The following is a 21,049-nucleotide window of genomic DNA, read 5'->3' as shown; positions in this document are numbered from 1 at the left end:
AGCTTATGCCTAAGATCTAAAGGTTATTAGCTCTAGTATGTGAGAAATTAACATGAGACAATTTTTTCTACTATTTTCGAACACTGTGAAAAGAAACAAGGATTTGTATAGTATAAATCCTTGATGGAAATGAGGTCCAGGACAATGGACATATGACAAACAGTTAACACAGTTATTCCAACACTTGGACTTGATCAGAGTATTTTAGCGATAAGCATTATGCAGAAGTTTCATATCATTTGGTTGACACAAACTTAAGTTAAAGAATGAAACGAAAAATACAGCATTTTTCCATTTGTAAATGTGCACAACTCTAGAACGGTAAAAGTGAGGCCACCAAAATTCATACACGGTTTGTGTTTTGTTGTAATCAGTATTGTGCATTTAGTTAGGCAGACTAAAATAAGAGAACAGAAACAAAATATTCAGCAATTTTCTCATTTGTAAAGGTCCATTACTATAGATTGGTAAAAGTGACACCACCATGACCAACATTGATCTGTTTTTATATGTGGTACATTTAACTTTCAATTTATTTGAAACAGCTTAATATTGAAAACATATGCAAATTAGTTGACTCTTGATGCTGCAACTAATATTTGATATTTGGTTTGAACCCACCCCTACTAAAAAATGGTAATTTCCTGAATAAGTTTTCGAAATTTATTACAAACTTGAGAGGGGAACATTGATCAAACTGTATTTGATTCAATTATTATATTAACAGTAGTCCATCCATACTGACTGGAAGTAAATGTGATTCAAATGCCTTGCTGGGGAATTATTATTGGCAAGACAGGTCTGCCTAAATGTATGTTTCTATCATTTTCTGACAAAACGGTGTCCAAGATTTTACAGACTAGATTTCTTTTGACCAAATTATATCTTGTACCACCAATACATGTATTTATGATAATAATTAATAACTACAGCCCATATAAGTAACATAGAGACCATCAAAAGACTCTCATCCCAACCTGATCTTGGTTGGTTTTCAAGTTTTTACGATTTTGAACTGTAAAAAGGCCATTACAGTAGTCAGTTGTCATATTTTCATAAACACAAATCTTACAATAGTCTTCATACCATGCATTACATGTTTGAACTCCTTGTTGTCAATATAGCTCAGCTGGGGCAGTTTCTAAAATGTATGGAGGGTCATATGGGGCTTCAAAGATTCATGGTTGCAATCCAACTACATATATGTATAAATATATCTTTAATCAGGCAATCTCCATAATTCATATTCATAACCATGATAACAAACAAGTTCCTGTATTAATTTCTCTTTTGATATCTATATTTCTCTTAAAAACATTACACAACTCTTAAATAACTCAGTATATCAAGACATTTAGGTCAAACATACACATCTAACAAACAAAAGTTAGGACTACATCTCAAGTACAGACACCTTGGCAGAATGGGTATTGTTTATCTATAAAGCTCCAATTGTAGTCCATCTATAAAGCTCCAATTGAAATCCATTATAAAGCTCCAATTGTAGTCCATCAATAAAAATACTTTTATGGCACAGTGTATCAATTAACAATTTCTCTAGACTATATTTTTGGCATCTCATCAGTTCCGCACAAAAGAAAATTTCAATATCTGTGATGATCTCTAACTAGTCGTCCTCGCTTATCTTGTAACTTTTGTATATGTTCATTATCTGGTCGACTATTGAGAATTGTATCACAAAGTTTGTCAAATATTGAAACATCGTTTATAAGTTGTGATTTTTCCAAGTCCATTTTTGTATCAGTAAATGTTTGTTTTATTTGTGAGTCATTGTTTCTGTCAACCATTTCACTTAAAGCTTCTATCTGAAATGGAAGAAAAAACTTTTGAAGCATTTGAATTTTCCCCCAAAAAAGCAGAATTTTTGATAAAGCTAAATGAATTTGTGTTTCATACAACTCTTTTTTAATCCCCCATCAACGAAGTCGATGTTTACACTCCATCCTTCTGCTGGTCTATCTGTCCACCATCAACCCAGCAAATCAGTTTCCACACTTTCTTTCTTCATGCTTGAAGATATTCATTTGATATTTGGTGTATTGTTTTATCATGACAAGTTTCAGATCAAGTTTGAATTTTGTTCCTGTCTGATGGTCCTCTGACTTAGAAAACTCACTCAAATAATCAGTTTTCTGCAATTTTGTTTGTCACATGTTTTCAAATAAGGATTTGAAAATTGGTATAAAGTTTTATCCTGACAAGATACAGATCAAGTTTTGGTCTGATGATTTTGTGCAGAGCCATGGTCCTTTGACTAAGAGAAAAAATGATCCATAAAGTGGAGTGCAGATCTCCATCTACAATGTATTTTCAAACATCTAAAAAAGTTTGAATGCTCTGGATTCACCACTGCTGGACTTGTTGATTATACTAAACAGACATCCCCTTTTCCCCACTTGACTGACATTCTCTATACCATAAGCTTAATATGCATCTTGTGCAACCAGACAACAGTCAGAAACCTGATGTTAAGGGGTTGTTGATGTGGTTTTTATCATTTCATATTTTTTTATATAGATTAGACCATTGGCGTTGGTATTCCTGTTTGAATGGTTTTACACTAGTAATTTTTGGGGCTTCGTGTTGAAGGCAATACTTTGACCTATAATGGTTAACTTTTACAAATTGTGACTTTAATGGAGAGTTGTTTCATTGGCACTTATACCACATCTTCTTATTTCTTATAACAAATTCATTAATTCTTACACAATCTGGAAATATTTTTGATGGCTTGTCATAGCTGATTGATGTCTGGACATGATATTTATCAAGCAATTCCATTGCAGCATCTACTTGGTCAAGTCTGGACAATGCAATTATCTGGAAAAAATATAGAGTGATAATTTGTTTAGGTTTCAAGAAAATATCTGCACAAAAAGAAATTTGTAAGGGTTCTATGGAACACAGTGTCTGGCCTACTTTATGAATCTAATTGTTGTTTTACGCACTTTAACTGCAAACTGTATGCAATGTTAACTGGAAGAAAGACTAAGTTCATATATAAGTAACATACAGAGAAACATGATTTTTTTTTTAAATATTTACTTCTAGATATAAGTACTAGCTTTTGATTATAAACAAGCTCCTGTCCATGTTTGGTAGAAATCCAGGACAGTTTAAGAAAGTTATCAAAATTATAAAAACTTTAACCACAGAGTGAATATTAATGTAATGTTAACTAGCAGAAAAACTAAGTCCATTAATAAGTATAATATGAAAATAAAAAAAAGGATTTTTTTTAAACAAAATTTACTTCTGGATATACCATCTTTTGATCATAAACAAGCTTTCGTCCAATTTTGGTGGATATCCAGGATAAGTAAAGAAATTTATTTAATTTATTAAAATGTTAAAAACTTAAACCAGAGTGAATGTAATGTTAACTGGCAGAAAAACTTCCATTTATGAGTATAATACAGATAAACAGATTTAAAAAAAAATCTATATCTGGATACTATTTTATGATCATAAACAAGCTTCTGTCCAAGTTAAGTAGAAATCAAGGATAGTTTAAAAAGTTGTTTAAATTTCAAAAACTTTAACCACAGAGTAAATATTTGTGGATGCTGACGACGGAATGAAGGATCGCTATGTCTCGCTTTTTCAACAAGAGTCAAAGGCTCAACAAAAAGCAGATTGTTTGGTTATGTCAGCATTATAACACTTACACAGAACACGAATCTTTGTGTGCACCCATACTAAAGAATCATGCAAGAATCCAATTTGTGGAGTAGAATATAACTTGATGTCTTCAAAACTTTATTTTTTAACAAGATTGTAACACATTGTAATTTAAAATCTTTGTTTTGTAGACTTTTGACAGTGTTTTTGTTGAATGTACAGTTAGCTATCATTGAGAAGTCAGACATACACTTGACCCTGTTCCAGGAAGTTGTCTCCTTATCTTTGAAGTTTTAAGAGCAATTAACTATTATTGAATGATTTATCATATTTGAAATGATTACCTGTTATGTATAGGTGTAAAATATTACAGCTTCAAAAAATATAATATGCATCTAAATCTTTAATCTGAAAAAGGTATTTTAGTAAACATTATGGTGGCCTTCCAAAATGACCATATTTCATATAAAAAAACAGTGGCGGATCCAGGAGGTTCCGGGGGTTGGACCCCCCCCCCCTTATTTTTTTGACGATCAATGCATTTGAATGGGGACATGTAGTTGGAACCCCCCCTTTGTCCTGGGTTAGGAACTGGATCCGCCCCTGCAATGAAAGTTATAAAAGTCCATGACTGACAAAACAGAACAATTTAATATCAAAAACAACAGCCTGGTTTCTGATAACACCTTTTTTATTTTGTATCTAAATTTGTAATATATGTATGAACAAGAATGTGTCTAAAGCATGTATAGTTCACAGATGTCCCACTCACACTATAATTTTCGATGTTCAGTGGACTGTGAAATAGGAGTTAAAACTCTAATTTGGCATTCAAAATTAGAAAGATCAAATCAGAGGAAACTTGTGTACTAAATTTCAAGTTGATTGGACTTCAAATTTCATTAAAAACTACCTTGAATAAATTTAAACCTGAAAGCTGGACAGGCGGACAAATGGACTGATGAACAGAAGGACAGAGGAACTGACGAACAAAAAAACATGAATTAAAAACAATTGCTCCTATAGCTAGATGGTGGCGTAAAAAAGTATTTTAGTCAATATTATGATGGCCTTCCCAAATGACTACCATTCATATCACATAAAAAAGTTTTTGAAGTCCAAGTCTGACAAAACAAAACAATTCAAAAGCAAAAACAAAAGCCTTAATTATGTTCAACCCTGCTTTTATTTTGAATAATTACTTCTAGAAGTGCATTTTCCGCGCTAATATCATATACCCGTACTTACTTTTAATGCTGTATTCAAACTCTGGACAAATTCACTTTCAACTGACAGCTTTAGTATTTCTAATGCTAAATCTGGATTATTCTGAAAGAATCAAAATTATTTCATATTAGTTTTGTAACATGGCTTTTAAATTGGCTTCAAAGAAGTCTCAAAAATGTTTTTCTCATTTATTAGAGATTAATGAAATTTTTTACACCTTATAGCGCCCGGTATGTCTTAAAAACACTCAGTAACCTTTGTGTACACTCAGGCCACTAAAGTGCACCCAGGACTGTAATAGATGTTTTAGTGAGTGTTAAGGGTATGCTTTCTTTAGATAATTTATTTTTTTATCTTATATTTTTTGTTTTTATAAAATTAATTCATTATTTGAGAAGTAACTTAAGTTCTAATCAGCACACACTGTAGGCTTTGTTATGCACAACCTATGATCATATTCAATTCAGTTACATTACAAAATGTGGTGTCATTTGGGAGAAAATAGTAATCAAAGGTACAAGGATTATATTTTAGTAGGCCAGACGTGCGCTTCGTCTACATAAGACTAATCAGTTTGACGCTCATATCAAAATATTTATAAAGCCAAACAAGTACAAAGTTAAAGAGCATTGAGGGTCCAAAATTCCAATAAGTTGTGCCAAATACAGCTATGGTAATCTATGCCTGAGATAAGAAAATCCTTAGTTTTTCGAAAAATTAAAAGTTTTGTAAACAGGAAATTTATAAAAAATGACCACATTATTGATATTCATGTCAACACTTCTACTTGGCTGGTGATACCCTCGGGGACGAAACATCCACCAGCAGTGGCATCCTCCCAGTGGTATAAATAGTTATCAAAGGTACCAGGATTATATTTTAGTACGCCAGACGCATAAAAACAAAATTCAAACAACAATTGTCTACTTTTGCCTATTGTTGAACATTATAAAACATAATGAAACTCGTCCTCAATATCACCAGAATTACTAAAGTACTAAAGTATTAATAAAATGTTCTCCCTGATTATTTTGCCATCTACCAATTTCAATAGAATTTTTTTGTGTTCAAAGTTTTAAATTTACAAAAAGAATCACTATTTTTGTGATATATATATATATTTGCTTCGCACGTGAGACTGTTTTCGCATAGTATTTAATTTTTTTTCCCACAATTTTCTTAAAACTCCAGATAGGAACGTTATTAATAGATAGCTAGCTTATATATGCAAATTGTATTTACACAAATATATATTTTCGCCATTTAAACTCAATCTTGTACAGTAATGCATTTCTTGAACGAGTGAAATTCTTTAATTTTATTATTTTATAAAGCTTTCATCTTAATTGTAAAAGCCTATTTGTGAAAAAATATGATATAATTCCAAAGGAGTAAGTTTGATAAGGGCCATAAAAGTTCAATGTTAATACAAGATAAAAAATGTCTTAAAAGTTGACTTGAAGACATGTGAGAAAGTTATATTGACTATTTCTGTCAAAATTTTCTAAAGTGTTCATTTTTACATTCCAATTAGATCAAAATAAGGGATTTTGGTCGAAATCTTAATAGACCAGACAGATTTCAGCCAAATTTAGGACCAGGAAACATAGAGTCAGGCGTCGATAAAACTACATATTCCAATTAGACATGTAAAAAGTCATTACAAACGTTATTTTCAAAGACTTTTTTTGAAGACGCATGCGCTCTATGTTTCTTGTCCAATAATCAATGGAAATTTAGCCATTTACATTGATTATTTTTGGAAAATCAAAACAAGTACCATTTGTGATGTCATGAATAATACGATTGAATGTAAATTTTCAACAAATAGTCTTATTTCTTATCTAATCACTGTATAAGCAATGATTCATTGTAAAATTGGTCAATAAATCCTTATTTTAGATTTATGCATAGTTAGGGGGCCATTTTAGGGCCTTATCAAACCTACTAATTTCATTAAGTAAGATTTATTCCCCCATTTAAAATTAACATGTTTTTGTCCAGTTATAAATTCTTCGAATGAGCATGGAAAACAAAAATTATATTTCTCAACATTTTTCCTTAATTTTCATAAAGCAAGATTTTTTCAAAGGACATGTAGAAAAATCTGTTCATTTGGAACAAATCCTAGCTAAAGTAGCTTGATTCATATGGGCCAAGAATTACAAGCCATGGCGGAATTTAGACATATTTAATGCATTCGATCCATCTCCATTTTCCTCTCAGTTTCTGTCATTCATTATATTTGGGTTTTTTTTCTTATAATCAAAATAAAGATTTTGGTAAAACGGGATAAATATGCAAGAAATATATAGCATGCAAAGATCATAAGAAAAATTTCAAAATGCATTGAAAGTAAGTTTTTTGTTTAAAGCTTTTTTCACAATCGTAAAAATGCACAACGCATAAAGAATTTTCTAACATGAAACAATTACAAAACAACTTTAAAATATTGCACATATATTGATTTGAATATAATCTAGTTTCATACATAACACTGTTTAATATCATGATATTCACTAAATTTGTTGCCCAAAACTCAATCCATGAATTTAAAAACCAACAAACATTTAACTTTTGCTGAAACCATAAAAATAGATTATACAATGTATAACCATGAATAAAAGTACTTTCACAGTAATTAAGGTGGCACCAATTTTTTTTGCAACTACCAAACACCTTGACTAATTTTTTGAATATTTATTTTTATTAAGTTTTGACAAAAAAAATTACTTTGACCCTTTAAAATTTGCTTTTAAAAAAATTTAAAACTTGAACCATACACTTTATCGTAAAATTTTCTTTGGATATATATATAGTAGTTTGACAAACACTTATATTGATCATTTAAGAGCTTAATGTTTCCTTAATATAAAGTGGTTAAAACATTCAGCTGCTTTTACAGAGTTATATCCCTGAAGTATTATGGTCCTAGTACACAGTTATTGTCCTTTGATTTTTGTTGTCCACGAATATAGTCCCTAGGGTAGACAGTGTGTTACTTGCCAATTTTTTTTAAAACCTCTTCCATGTATTTCTTCATGTTTTATGCCTCAAATAGCAAATAAGGGGATGAAATTACACTGCAAAATAATTTGGGTCATAAATTTTAAATTAAAGTAGTGATTTGGTCCAGCTGGAAAAGGTTAAAAATTAGCACTTTGAAAGCTGTCAAAAGATTTTTTTTATTTTCATTTATTGTCTAAAAGAAATGCACTACAAAATAACTAGTGTTGTTCCGATGATCGGATTAAGTCGGAAATCAGTTGGTTGGGCCTGGCGATGTCGATAATCGATTGGCATTTTGTTCAATCGATTGTCGTTAAAGTTTCCGGACTTTTAGCTTATCAACTTCCGGTCCGTTTACGGTTTGCGTTTTATATGCGCAGTCAAACAAATAATAACAAAAAATATCAATCGATGACAATAACAATGTCAAACATCCTATAATTAAAGACATAACCAATTTCCTTCTTTAAAAACGTAACAAAAGCATTGACTATAAATATTTGCAGATTGATGGAATGTTATTTAAGATTAATAACTTTGTATGAAATACTTTCTTTCAATACCGGTACTTGTTACTTGAGAGCGTACAAATCATTCTGATTTTAGACAAAATAATTTCTTTGCTTCATTAGAACGTGTTGCAAATTGCCTTTTATTAATGTTTTATCCATTTGTAGCATCAACTACGTCATATTCCTTTCCAAATTGCTTGCCAAACATCGTTTATTTTTGTAAATTTTCCGAAATTTGTCCGCCATTTATAAATATAAGAATCACGAATCGGATACGGTTCAACTATGTAATAATTCCGCATTCTTGCAATTATAAGTTCAGACACACGAATGGCACAATTGACAGAAAATAATGATCACAAAAGTGAAAAAAAGCATTCAACACGAATTAACAGACATTGGCTTAATCCCCTTTGTTTACTGTATATATTATAATGCAAATGCATTGTTTTATTTTTTTCTGTTAATTTTGAATTTCTTAAAATTAAAAACTTTATATATCTTTTCTTAATTAGAAGCATTCAAATGTTCATACAGCTATGTTATTGAAATTGTTTTGTGAGCTACACCATTGAAATTTAGAAATGTTAGTGTCACTGACTCACTGTTGGTAATTTTGATAATGAGATAAAATATGTTCAATATGAATCTTGATTCTTATTAATTCATTGTTTTAACTGCTAAATAGATAATTATCAAAGGTACCAGGATTATAATTTAGTACGCCAGAATATGAAAAGGAAACAAAAGATCAAATATGAATATATAAACTCTGCAATGATATGGAATATACACATTAGACATGTACAATGAGACTAAATGCATGATTTCATTTAAAAAAAAAGGGCAAGGTATTATGATGCGATTATAACCGATAGTCGGTTGGTTGCTGTCAACCGATTGAAATAGATAATCGGTTGGTAATTTCAACCGATTATCCAACACTAAAAATAACTGTGTACTCAGACATAACGTACCATTTTTAATGTACCTGATTTAAGGCTAAAGCTGCAGCATATGCTCTTGTCCTTGGTGATGTTATTCTCTCACTGTTGTGATATGTAGCTTGAATCAACTCTGTAGCTTTTTCTAATGCTTTTTGGCTGTTCTGAAAAATATATTTAAGCAAATTCATACCCCATTGACAAAATTAAAGACAATGCTTTAAAAAAATGCTTGACCATTTTCTAGATTTTTCATTTTTAGTGAGTAAAAGTGGCAGTTTTCACAAATATAATAAAAACTAGATGTGTCAAAGCGACACGAATGGCCCCGTCCCAAAAAGTTGAAAAACTGCAATTTCAATAACACATGTGGATGCAAACATGATGGTAGTCTCACATACATGTATCAAAAATCAGCTCAAAATCTGGAGGTGTATAGAAAAAAAGTTGTATAACTGTGATTTCCAACAATTTATCAAAGTCCAAAGCCTGTAATTTCGGCAAAAGGTAGCGGAGCCGAACAAAACTGAAACTTGATCAGTAACTCATCATGGTTAAACCAAATATCAGAGTTCCTTGTCAAGTAGTTCCTGAGAAAAATGTGACGAAAATTTTCAATCTGGTCATTATATGTAAAAGGATACAAGTGTTCGGTAAACAGGAAGTTGTTGAGTGATGAATCTGAAAACACATCACACATTATAACTGACTTATATAAACCCTGAAACTAAATTTCAGAGTTCCTTGTCAAGTAGTTCCTGAGAAAAATGTGACGAAAATTTTGAATCTGGCCATTATGTGTAAAATGATACAAGTGTTCAGTAAACAGGAAGTTGTTGAGTGATGAATCTGAAAACACATCACACGGTATAACTGACCTATATAAACCCTGAAACTAAATTTCAGAAATCCTTGTTAGTAGTTCCTGAGATGAATGCAACGAAGATATTCATGGGACAGACGGACTGATGGACTGATGGATGCAAGGACAGACGGACTGACGGACTGATGGACTGATGGATGGAAGGACAGACAGAGGTAAAACAGTATACCCCCCTTTTTTGAAAGCGGGGGTATAATTATGCAAAAAAGCAGAGTATGCATATATCAGAAATGACAAATAACGGAGAAAATAAGTTAAAAGAATCATTGTTTGGGTCAATAACTTCTTCCAGGAGTCATCTGATAATTTTGGTTAAAATATTAAGTAGATAGATCTTTATATCATTTTAGTCTCAGACAAATTTTTTCTAATGAATTCAGCTATATAATGTCAGCAGTCTTACTCTAAAATCAAAATTACTAGACAGTGCTGTGGATTATAGACATATGTAAGCCAGAAATAAAAGAAAAACAACTTTTCATGTTAGTTTATGTTCCCAAATGTTTGTTTTTGAAATTACAAGCAGAATACACCCATGCTTCTTTTCAAATACTTTAATATATTCTTCTAAACATCCATATTAATATGCAACTTAAAGTAAAATTAAAAAAAATTACTGATAAATATCAAAATCAAATGCTTAATTAAAAATTTTCCCTTCTTTTCATAGCATTGCATAACAATGTGAAAAAAAACCTCAAACATAAATAGTCATGAGTTCTGATTAATAAAATCATTGACATAGAGGAGGACGCTGGAAAATTATCATGTATATCTCGCTTTCATCAGGGAAGACAAAAATAAATCTACACTTTGGTGACAATTTAAAGGTGATTCATATTCCAAAACTCTAAGGATATCATTACTGTTAGGTTGCTGTCTAATTTTTCTGCATTGCATTCCCTTATTGAATCCATGTTAGTCACACAAAAAAAAAGAGCAGGAAAACTTGAAGCTATAAATCATGGCAAAGTTACCATTTGATATAGTGCATATCTATCATACTCTTAGCAATAAAGTTTGATATTAAAATGAATTACATAGATTATTACAAAACTTTAAAAAATAAATATTACCATTTTATACAAAGCTGCCATTGCCAAAGTCATGTGATTTCTCAGTGGTAGGTGCTTATACTTCTGAGATCTATCAAGTTCCTCATAACATTTGACAACTTGTTCATACTTTTCTCCCTCATACAACAAATCCATATAGATCACGATTGCAGTCAGGTGGAATAGCAGATTTCTCATTCCTTTCTGAAGTGATAATAAAAAAGATCAATTAAGAAATAATTCATGGGGGCTTGAATTTACTCTGATTTTACAACGGTTGGCCTCTTATGCAGAATTATTACCATGAGTGACAGAAAGGGGTAAAATATCGACATAAAGGGCCAACCTGTGGTAAAATCAGTATAAATTCAAGATTTCATGAATTATTTCTATTCTAATACATGTAATAAAACACATACGACTATTTTTTTTTATCAAATTGTTTGAGGTGAACTTGCTGTTCCCGTGAATAAACACACTATTACATTGATGTAAAAAGATGGAACAAACTGAACAAGTGACATGCTTAAACTATTTACAATAAAGTATTTAGATAGGATTAGATGAATTTAAATGAAAATTTTATTCATATGTAAAAAAAAATGGCTAATAACACATTTTATCATTGTTTGTTTACCATTCCGTTTTGTGAAGATTTTCCGTTTCACAATCTTGCATTTTCCCATAAAAGGTTTATAATATTTTAATGTCATCATACAGTGATGTCAGGTAACTCATTCATAAAAAAGCATGTGACCTGGGAGTTTGATCGGAACAGCCCTTACAATATATTCATAATTTACCACAGGTGTGTACTCAAAGTGATCGAAGAACGTCATATTAGAATTGAAGATAAAATGTTTGATCTCAATATATCCTTGCTTCTATAAAAACATTTTATATTTTTCATTCTGCAAATATACTCATTGGCTTTCCTACATTTTAAAACATTTTGCCTTTATTTTCATTCCTTTTCACTGATTACCAACCTTATTTTTTTCATTGAATTTGAGCCTGTCTGGTTTTTCCTAATCTGTGTTTTCTTTTTAGCCAACTTGTATACAAAGACATCTAATTAAGTTTACACTTACTATCATTGTTATCTGTATGTAAATATTGTTTGTAAGGTTTCTGGGAATAATCTATGTAAATATTGTTTGTAAGGTTTCTGGGAATAATGATATAGAGTTCATCCTAACTGTATACCAGGTGGTGCCTTGAACTTCTGCTTACTATTATTTCACATGTTCCCTCTTTGTTATCTTTCTTTTCTATACAAGTCCTCAATACTGCAGCCAGGGCCCATACAACCTAAGAGTAGGAGGATTAATCAATCTCTTTTTCCAACCTGACAGAATGTCAGCACTGGCAATCACCGTCATTTGCATCAGCAACTTTATTGATAACCCCATAATAATTCTCATATGTCCCTTTAAGTTTAATTCAGAAAATTTCTAAATTATTTATGGAATATAATTATAGCTGATTGATTTGAGTGTGTAGGCAAATGTATGTAATATCTTTGGTTAGCTGGTTTGCTAGCTGAACCATGAAGTCATTACTAGGTTAGGTAATCTACCCTCTATCATGTCTATTAAGAATAGACTGGTCTGGACATATAACCAATCTATCTGTCTGTAGGACTAGGCTACTTCGAAAGGAGGGTAGTATACCTTACCTAGTATGACTTCACAGTTCAGCTAGCAAGCAAGCTAACCAAAGATAGTTGCTTTGCCTACACACTCAATGCAATCGGCTGTAAAACTTCCTGTATAGTTACCCTATCTTCCATCAACTTAAATGCAACATCTGCTTTCTTATAATGATGTAACATCCTCATAAACACAGGACCAAAGAAAAAATCATATCGCTGTTGAAGCTGATATTTTACTTTCTGGTACCTGAAAAAAAATGCAAGCACCAATCAAATACATGTAATGTCTCTTCAACTTTAAAATAGCATCTTTTAACTATCAAGATTGTAGGAACAAGAGTGCACATGTTAAAATGTCTTCCTTTCTTTACACCATTGATATTGTGTTGATAGTCCAAAATATAAAGCTTTACTACAACTATCACATAACTTATTGCGAACCCTATCATAGTTTTCCACAGATTCACCTGCAAGTTACCTGTCCATTTAAACTTTTGTAAGTTCTATTGTCCCATCTAACAAATACAATAGCTATTGTTCTCTGTTTAGTTTATTCAATGGGACCTTTAAATTTCTTGCAAGAGAAATCTATCACTCACTGATTAATTTACCTGAACAAAAAATTGAACTGCCAATGATGGAAATACATGTACAAATAAGTGATTATAAAACTTCATGTGATCTGGGAACAGTGATAATATATATGTTCCTGATGTGATGTTGTATTTATTCAATAACACATTTTCAATTTGTTTGATATAAACACTGATTTAAAAATTAAAAGTTGATTTCTGATCAAATTTCAGCATTTTACCCATTAAAATTTGCTTTTTTTTTTTAGCCTGTTCACAAATAAAAACTTGAAATGATAATGCTTATATAAAGGGTTTCATAAATGTATTCTTTATAACTGAACAACCACAAAAAAACATGCAAATTCTTTGAAACATAAATGCATGCAGTAGTAAAAAAAAATCAGAAATAAACTTTTTATAGTTAAATCAGTGCTGATATTGAACTGATTGAAAATATATTATTGATATTGAATAAATACTGTATCACATGCAGTTTATGTGATTTTATACATGTATTTCAAACAACAAAGAAGATATTTTTTTGGTCAGGCAAATTAATCAATGAGTGATAGATTTCTCCTAAAAGAAATTTAAATGTCCAAGTGAATAAACTACACAGAGAACAATATCTATTGTATTGATTCAATGGTACAGGTAAACTTGCAAAAGTTTAAATACCTTGGTCAAGAGCAGAAGACTCTGTTGTAAACTTTCATTTGGTTCGCTATAACATGATCCAAACAGTGAGGTCCAGGTCAGATTAACCAAACAAGAAATACAAGTACACCTTACAATCATTCAATACACTATTTAAATATAGTTGACCTGTTGCTTATAGTTTCTAAGAAACAGATTTAACAAAGAAATTACCGTAAACATTGATCCAAGAAAATGAGGTAAAGGTCAGATGAACCATGTCAGGCAGACATGTACACCTTACAATCAATCTATGCATTAAATATACTTGATCTGTTGCTTATAGTATCTAAGAAACAAACTCAACCATGAAAATTAACTTTGATCAATGGACCATTAAAGGTCAAGGTCAGATGACACCTGCCAGTTGGACATGTAAATTTTACAATCATTCAATACACCATTAATAGTAGCCTTATTGCACACAGTACAAGAAACACGGACCAAAACACAAATACTTTACTATTACCAATGAACTATGAAAATGAGTGCAAGGTCAGATGACACCTGCCTAAAAATCTTTCATACACCAAGAATAGTAGACCTATTGCTTGGCCACCAAAACTTAACATTGTTCACTGATCAATGAATCAATGAATTGAGGTCAAGGTCAAATGAAAACTGTACGATGGGCATGAGGAACTTGCAAGGGAAGCACATACCACATATCGTTATCCTATAAATTATTATGAGTGAGAAATTGAAATTTCAAAAATCTTGTTTTTTTCAAGTTGTCACTGAACCATGAAAATGAGGTCAAGGACAATGAACATGTGACAGATGAAAACTTCGTAACATAAGCATCTATATACAAAGTATGGAGCATCCAGGTCTTCCACCTTCTAAAATATAAAGTTTTTGAGAAGTTAAGTTAGCGTCGTCGCCTCCCTTGCCGCCACCAGATCACTATCCCATTGTTGAGCATTCTGCGACAAAGTCGCAGGCTCAACAAAATCAAAGACAAAGTAAATCAATGTATGATTTATCAAAATTAAATAAACTTGTCAGAACCATTTTATTTTGCATAGTAAATACAGAAAGTTATTTTTTAAAGGCACTACGGTGACCTTTATTTGCTTAGTCCATGTCATTTGGACACTGGTCAGTGGTGAATAGTTGTACCATTGGGCATCATACCACATCTCCTACAATATTACCTGCATTTGCAACAGCAAAAGTAGGTTTACTAACCACTCAACCCTTTTTTTATATTTAATCTTCCGTTTGATAATGTTGAGGTGAAGCTTGAATGCAATTTTAAGCTTCTTCCTGTCTGCAGATAGTTTGAAATTTCATTTAATTGTACATAGAAATGCAGATCCAGACCCCATATTGGTCTTGTTTTACATAGAACTATTTCTAGTGAAATTTATTTCCTAAATGTATGCTATCCTTTAGAATATATTATCAACCTTTTGATTGGCCATTCATTTGCCTGACAAAAATATTAATTGTTAATCATTTGAGATCAGAAAATCGCCATTTCATCCTGTAGCATTTGAGAATTTTTGGATGCTGTGTTGGTACATTAATCTGAAGCTAACAGTTTTTATATTTTATAGAGTTTAGCTGAAAATTTTCAACCATCATTGATGATTAACTGTTGTCAATTTTGAGGGCAAAGGAAAGCTATCGTACCTGTATCTTATTCTAATATATCTAAAATGCTTAAATGTAAGCTATAGTGACCATACTATCATCACTTACTGTTTAGCGATTTTTATACACATATCTACATCTTCATCTGTCTTTACAAGATGGATCATTGTTTTCAGTTCGTCTCCTAAAATAACATCTCCTGTTGATATTTTATCTTTCATTTCAGCACTAAAAGTCTCTATAAAAAATAATATATTCTTATTAATCCTAGTCCTGTAAAATAGTCAATATGTACTGTACAGTGGCGAATCCAGAAGAGGGGGCCCCCTGGCTTCCTAAAATGGGGCTCGCTTATAAATACTTTAGGGATTCCCTATGTAATCAACCAAATTTTTCCCAGAAAAAGGGGCCCCCTTAAATCTGCCTCTGCTGTAAACAATTTATTACTGCTCATGTGCTTCAGAAGGCTCAATTTTACAATTCCTCCAATAGATAGGTTTTGATTGATATACTTAAAGTTTGAGTAATTTTCCTAAAGTCTAGTGTTCAGTATATTATGGCTGATATATGAGAAAATTTATCCACTTTAACATTAAGAAAAGCTAATTGTAGCTATTGATTTCCTGTTTTTTGAAAACCGCAAATTATTTTTAACTTGCAGTAGCTTGGCTGTTAATATCTCTTCTCGTAGATGATACACTGATTTATTAATGATTGTTTCACAATGTGTCTGTGTGAATAAAGCTATATTATGATTCCTTCTATATGTGCATGTAGCCATAGAGTTGTCTCATTGGCACTCATACCACATCTTTTATAATTTATGTACTCCTATATGTGCATGTATGTAGCTATGTACTCCTATTATATGTGCACGCATGTAGCCATGTACTCCTATATGTGCATGCATCTAGCCATGTACTCCATGTACTCTTATATGTGCATGCATGTAGCTATGTACTCCTATATATGTGCATGCATGTAGCCATATACTTCTATATGTGCATACATGTAGCCATATACTCCTATATGTGCATGCATGTAGCCATGTACTCCTAATGTGCATGCATGTAGCCATGTACTCCTATATGTGCATGCATGTAGCTATGTACTTCTTTATGTGCATGCATGTAGCCATGTAATTCATGTACTCCTCCTATATGTGCATGCATGTAGCTATGTACTCCTATATGCACATGCATGTAGCCATGTACTCCTATATGTGCATGCATATAGCCATGTACTCCTATCCTGTTGCTTCAAAATTGTCTTGTGTAAGTTCTCTAAATTGTATTGTGCAAGTTCTCTTGGTTCGTATTATATATATATATATATCTGTAATTTCTGATGTACCTCTTCTGGCATCATCATAGTTGCTCTGATAATCCTGACAATGGTTTAAATAGCTTTGAATTCTTAATGCTCCATCACCTAGTAAATATCTTCTATCTGCAAAGAATAAAAATAGATTTAAATACATTTGATTTCGATTACATTTACAGAACAAGAGGTTATAATTAATACTAGATGTTTTGGTATAACTGTCAATAAAAGCTGAAGAAGGGCGTCCTTCAAATAGATCACTATTTATTCTTTTGGTGAAAGCATTTTTTTTATTAGATTCACTGGCGGATCTAGAAATTTTCATGAGTGGGGGCCCACTGACTGCCTAAGAGGGGGCCCGCTCCAGTCAGGCTTCAGTGATTCCTTAAATAGGGGAAAATCTATGGTGGTATTACACCTAATTTAAAGCTACCACCAAGACCACCCAACAATAAACTTAGTTTCATATCTCTGATATACGATGCTAGTAGTTATTTCTGTATTTCACAGTACATTGTTGTTATATAATTATTATTAGTTGTTAATATAAAATCTGAATAATAGCCATTTACAATGACAAAAAAATATAAGATTTTGAAAGGATGATGAATTATTAAACTTAGACGTATCGTTTTGAAGAACATCCCAGTTGTGTAAAATGGTTTACATATCAAACAAGATGGCAGCTACTTAAAATTCAATGAACAAATACCTCAAAGTTCAGAGATTAATATTTATAAAAAATGATCTGAGAAATCTTTTGAAAAACAACTTTTTGCAATGACAAAATGTATAAAATTTCATAAAAACGATTTTTTGTTAAACTTGAACATATAGTTATGAAGAAAACGTTGTGAATGTGAAATGATTTGCTATAAAGTCATGTGACATCAGCTCAACAGAGATCAGTCTGATAATTTGTATAGACATCGTTATAAGTGACCAGTCCTGTTAGTATAGAAGTTGAACATGTAGAAAGTCCCTGATTTCATGATATAGTAGATCATTTTTTTAATAATAACTTTGAAGGCATTTATGGTTGGATTTTAACAGGTATGGGTTAAGTCAGTACTTTATTCATATTTAAACTATTGAAATGTCATTAAATACTAACCTTAATAATTTTAAAATAATTATCAATATCTATCATGCCCAATATCTCTTTCTTCCCAATTAATAAACCATAGAATTTTTTTAGATAAGTGTAACGTGTAACCAGGCGTTTATATCTCAAATGTCCGTTCCAGTAAATACTTGGATCCAAGTTGTCCACAAACAATACGGTAAAACTAAAAACTGCAACTATCTATATATTATGCACAATGAACTAAAATATATATACTGACTCTTTGCCAATATAAGGTAACAACGGACAATTATATATATACAAATATAATACAATAAAACAGTCTGTCCTCAAGATGGGATGCTGTGTCACCAAAAGACAGTATGGCTGGTACAGTCTGTCTGTATCAGACAGTGTGTGCTGGTACAGCCTGTCCTCCGAATGGGACAGTCTGTCACTTCCAGACAATGCGGATTGTACAACTTGTCCTCCGAGTGGGACAGTCTGTCACTACCAGACAGTGAGGGCTGGTACAAGTTGTCCTCCGAGTGGGACAGTCTGCCTTGTCAATGCTATCAACTTGTACATTTACTTTGTATCCAGTACAAAGTGTCCTCTAAATATTAAAGCTTTTCCAGCACTTAATATTACCGACGTATGCTCTGTTGACTTATGACGGCTCATCGTCAGCCAACCGACAGCCTCGAGTGCCGTTTCTCACTCTCTTATATACCCGTGGTCGTTACCACTATTTACTTGACAAGGGTGTACCCTTACAGAGCATAGAGAGTCCCTTACGATCACCCTTATAACTTTCGACCCGGCCACTAATTATCCCGCCATACGTCTAAATCTGCCTAACACTTTCTCTAGCATAAACCATGCATTTCTACACTAAGATTCTACTCAACTGTAACCTTAATGACCAATAAACATTACATAAGTTTTTATATAAATTTTATGCAAGTACAGCATTTGAAATTAATATAATAATGCCTATTGAAAGGATCATATTGTTTAATACCGTTTTGAAACGTTAGAAACGTTGGAAGTTGGAACAAACTGACCAAGCAACTTAGGACGAACTTGTTGGTACGAATCGGAGTTGGAACGAATCATCCATATATACCTCTTGGGTACCGAATTAAGCAGATCCCGATTTGACTTGTTGCCGAATTGACTATACCGGGTGCCGATTTGACCAGGTGCCGAAGGCGAAAGCCGGAAAGGTCTAACTGGTCCTTAACAGAAGTATTTTTTAAATCTGCATCCTTAAAAGATCACTGATATCTAATACAGCTTTTCATAGTATATATTATATGCATCAAATTATGTATCAATACTTTGGATCAAGGTATTATGATGGAAAGTCTTGAAAAGTTTTAGAACTATCCGCATGATGTAAGGAACTTTATGGTATGGGGAAAGAAACAAGAAAAGTCGTCTCGATAAAAATATCTCGTATAAACCTCCTTTATATTTGGAGGCATCGCATATCTTGTTATGGTATTTACTCTGTCATCTAATTATTTCTGTGCTAAAATCCTTTACAGTAATTACCTGCATGTTTTCTGATTTTTATATTTGCTTTTTAAAACTTTCCACTCAGTTTTTCATTTTTGCACTCAGAGACATGTGTATGTCTCTGTCGGAACTCATTCAGTTGCAGATAAAAATTTTAAAGCTCTAGTCTATATGAAAATAATCACAGATTTTTTTCTAATATTAATGTACCTTTTAAACAATGTTAATATGTAATATAAAAAAGTGTGTGTCAGAGCAGAGACATATATTATATGTCGGTTAAAAGCTCATTAGAGCTTATGTTTGTCTATGTTTTATATACCATGCCGACTCTAAATAAAGCTTATTTATTTAATTATATTATTATTTATATTTATTTATTTATTTATGTCTCTGGTCAGAGGAATATGAAAAAAACTACTTTATATAAACTTTCAAATATGGATTCTTCATCCACACTTTCACGAAATTTGTCTTTATGGGAAATTAAAAAATAATTGTCAGTCTGGGGAATATTTAAATTGCAATAATTTTTTACAGTGACAGTTACTCTCAAAATTTAGACTTAGAGATCATTCTCTAGGCATTGAATTAGGAAGGTACAGAAACTTTCTAAGAGCACAAAGATTATGTAAAAAATGTGGAGTCCTAGATGACGAATTTCATTTCTTTTTGCATTGTAACATTAACATACCATTGCGTCCATATACCATATTTTAAACATCTTGATGCATTTGATAAACTAAAACACATTCTTAACCTCATCCCTGAACTTGTTTGTCATAATAAAGTCTTCATTAAGCAGTCTTTAGAACCTCAAGGAAGTCGGGCCGTTTAATCAGACAAGCTTATGCTTGTGTTTTTTTCTTCAATTTATAATTGAACTCTTAAAGAATGTTCAATTATTCTATATATTGTGTTGTATTACATTGCATAGCATTATATTATGTATAATGGTATTGCTTGACCCTTATGGGTGTAATTTTGCAATAAAGATATTATGATAACTGATAAATCATAGCTATCAATTAAACATATGCTAAATTAGTTAAATTTTGTGCATCATTCATCCATATCTGTCAGATATAATTACATATTCGCTTAACGGGATCAAAATGTACAGAGAAAACTCGTGTGCATGCATGGACCATTTATTCAGAGCATACGCAGTGGAAAATGTTAATGGAAGAAATCAGAAAAGTCCAAGAGACGGCGAACAACACCCTAATGTCAACGACATTGCGGTCGCAACATTGTGACGTTGCCCAGCTGAGGTACCTTGGTGACGTCCAGTAGAGTTGTCGCTTTAGAAGTAAAGAGAAAGCTCATAGTGGAACAAA

General features: G+C 31.9%; 2 protein-coding genes across 2 annotated transcripts in view; one reads left to right on the top strand and one right to left on the bottom strand.

Moving 5' to 3' along the window:
- The window catches only part of LOC143072380 (uncharacterized), a 230,978-nt gene that overhangs the window by 145,101 nt on the left and 64,828 nt on the right, over nucleotides 1–21,049 (top strand). The window lies entirely within an intron of this gene.
- On the bottom strand, nucleotides 1,203–19,603 carry LOC143072372 (pentatricopeptide repeat-containing protein 2, mitochondrial-like). Its single transcript, XM_076247268.1, has 9 exons — nucleotides 19,529–19,603; nucleotides 17,150–17,245; nucleotides 15,905–16,034; nucleotides 13,053–13,173; nucleotides 11,294–11,476; nucleotides 9,382–9,498; nucleotides 4,891–4,971; nucleotides 2,728–2,841; nucleotides 1,203–1,826 (listed from the first exon to the last, which is right to left on the bottom strand). The coding sequence occupies exons 1-9, from the start codon at nucleotides 19,581–19,583 to the stop codon at nucleotides 1,605–1,607; spliced, it is 1,119 nt and encodes a 372-aa protein (XP_076103383.1). The 5' UTR covers nucleotides 19,584–19,603; the 3' UTR covers nucleotides 1,203–1,604.

This window comes from Mytilus galloprovincialis, chromosome 4 (assembly GCF_965363235.1).
Source record: "Mytilus galloprovincialis chromosome 4, xbMytGall1.hap1.1, whole genome shotgun sequence".
NCBI classification, from domain to species: domain Eukaryota; kingdom Metazoa; phylum Mollusca; class Bivalvia; order Mytilida; family Mytilidae; genus Mytilus; species Mytilus galloprovincialis.
This window is presented reverse-complemented; position numbering and strand designations above follow the sequence as displayed.

Bases quoted from the DNA above. Each gene is read 5' to 3' on its own strand.
- LOC143072372 (XM_076247268.1), bottom strand. From the start codon at position 19,583: ATGCGGATAGTTCTAAAACTTTTCAAGACTTTCCATCATAATACCTTG. The intron at 17,246-19,528 runs GTATTGATACAT...TATTCTTTGCAG, and splicing joins TCATAATACCTTGATCCAAA to ATAGAAGATATTTACTAGGT. The intron at 16,035-17,149 runs GTACATCAGAAA...TATTTTTTATAG, and splicing joins CTATGATGATGCCAGAAGAG to AGACTTTTAGTGCTGAAATG.